Below are 2500 nucleotides of genomic sequence, written 5' to 3'. Positions count from 1 at the left end.
CATGCTGAAGTCACAGAATCAAGTCGTGCTGAAGTCTGTTCATATATGCTTCTCCGGTGGGTAAACATGCTGATGGATGATGCTGATGGATGATGCTGACGGACGATGCTGATGGACGATGCTGACGGACGATGTAGATGGACGATGCTGACGGACGATGCTGACGGACGATGCTAACGGACGATGCTGATGGACGATGCTGACAGACGATGCTGACGGACGATGCTGACGGACGATGCTGACGAACGATGCAGATGGACGATGCTGACGGACGATGCTGATGGACGATGCTGACGGACGATGCTGATGGACGATGCTGACGGACGATGCTGACGGACGATGCAGATGGACGATGCTGACGGACGATGCTGACGGACGATGCTGACGGACGATGCAGATGGACGATGCTGACGGACGATGCAGATGGACGATGCTGACGGACGATGCTGATGGACGAAGCAAATGGACGATGCTGACGGACGATGCTGACGGACGATGCTGATGGACGATGCTGATGGACGATGCAGATGGACGATGCTGATGGACGATGCTGACGGACGATGCTGATGGACGATGCTGACGGACGATGCTGATGGACGATGCTGACGGACGATGCTGACGGACGATGCTGACGGACGATGCTGATGGACGATGCTGATGGACGATGCTGACGGACGATGCAGATGGACGATGCAGATGGACGATGCTGACGGACGATGCTGATGGACGATGCTGATGGACGATGCAGATGGACGATGCTGACGGACGATGCTCGGATTGAGGACGATGCAGATGGACGATGCGAGGACGATGCTGACGGACGATGCAGATGGACGATGCTGACGGACGATGCTGACGGACGATGCTGATGGACGATGCTGCCTTTAAGCCGAATTTCCTACTTCAAGAACTCCTGTCTGCTGAAGCTATGCACTCGGAGGAAGAAAACGCTAACCATGTCTTTCTGACTCCTTGGCTTTTTGGCGGAGAAGTCATTCATTTTCTGCTAAGTCAGTCATTCAAAAAGAAAAAATAGAAATCTCATTAAAAATCTCAGATATTCTTGCGTAATATGATTATATTTTAAATTTTTGTAGTTACATCGTGTGTCTGTGTGTGTCGCGGGGTGTAGATGGAATGAGAGAAAATAGATCAAATGCTTACTTTGGGTAATTGAAACTGGATTTTTTGATGAATGGATATTGAAACACACACACATAATACACCACCACACAAACAAATAAATATATATAAATAAAATAATATATATATAACTAATAAATAATATATATATATATATATATGTATATATATATCATATATATATATATATATATATATATATATATATATATATATGTGTATGATAGTGTGTGTGTGTGGTGTGTGTGTGTGTGTGTGTGTGTGTGTGTGTGTGTGTGTGTGTGTGTGTGTAAAGACATATATTAAAATAAATTGTGTGTATGTGATGTATAATATATATATATATAGATAGATATATATATATATATATATATATATATATATATATATATATATATTTATATATATATATATACACACAACACAACATACATATATGTATATGTCATTATAGAACTACACACACTCACACAATTATATCGATATATACTCATATTATTACGATAATAATATATATATCGCCTATGAGATATATATATATAGCAATGTATAGGTGTAGTACGCCGGGTGTGTGTGTCGTGCGTGTGTAGGGTGATGTGGCAGTGGTGCTGCTGTCTGTATAATGAGTGGGTGGTATCATAATATATCTATAGATGAAGATAGATAGATAATAGGTAGTGATAGATAGATAGAATGATAGATAGATAGATATGCATATATATATATATATATATATATATATATATATATATATATATATATATATATATATACATATATATATACATACTGCTACGATGGTCCAGTGTATAGAGCACTGGACTCCGACCTTCGTGGTCCTGAGCTCAATTCTGCGCTCCGACTATTAGCTCGAGCCTGATTTTACGGCGAGAAAACAACATATCGCCTTGAGAAGTCAAAACGCAGATGTCATAAGGGAAGTCACCGCCGCGGCATAAGTGGTAGCTCGCTAAACAGCGGTTGATTAGGAAGGGCATTCAATCAGGCAAGGGTGCACTGCCAAATGACCTCTCAGTAATAAATGAGAGAGGCCTGGATCCTGCAGTGGAATAAATGGCTGTTGAACAAAAAAACATATATATGTGTGTGTGTATGTGTGTGTGTATGTATATATATATATATATATATATATATATAATATATATATATATATATATATATATATATATATATATATATAGTATATATATAATATATATATATATATATATATATATATATTATATATATATATATATATATATATATATATTATATATAATATATATATATATATATATATATATATAAGGCACGAAATCTAAAACCAGCTGAAACCTCCACGTAGGCGCTGTGG

At 38.5% G+C, this 2500-nt stretch overlaps 1 protein-coding gene across 1 annotated transcript in view; it reads right to left on the bottom strand.

The window, feature by feature from the left end:
• Nucleotides 1-10: 10 nt before the first annotated feature.
• LOC119589551 (TRIO and F-actin-binding protein-like) overlaps nucleotides 11-2500 on the bottom strand; it is a 3312-nt gene continuing 822 nt past the window's right edge. The window contains exon 2 of the mRNA XM_037938150.1: nucleotides 11-865. Coding sequence (XP_037794078.1) covers nucleotides 11-865 — 855 coding nt within the window. The remainder of the gene's footprint in view (nucleotides 866-2500) is intronic.

Source organism: Penaeus monodon, chromosome 26 (assembly GCF_015228065.2).
Source record: "Penaeus monodon isolate SGIC_2016 chromosome 26, NSTDA_Pmon_1, whole genome shotgun sequence".
Lineage (NCBI taxonomy): Eukaryota > Metazoa > Arthropoda > Malacostraca > Decapoda > Penaeidae > Penaeus > Penaeus monodon.
This window is presented reverse-complemented; position numbering and strand designations above follow the sequence as displayed.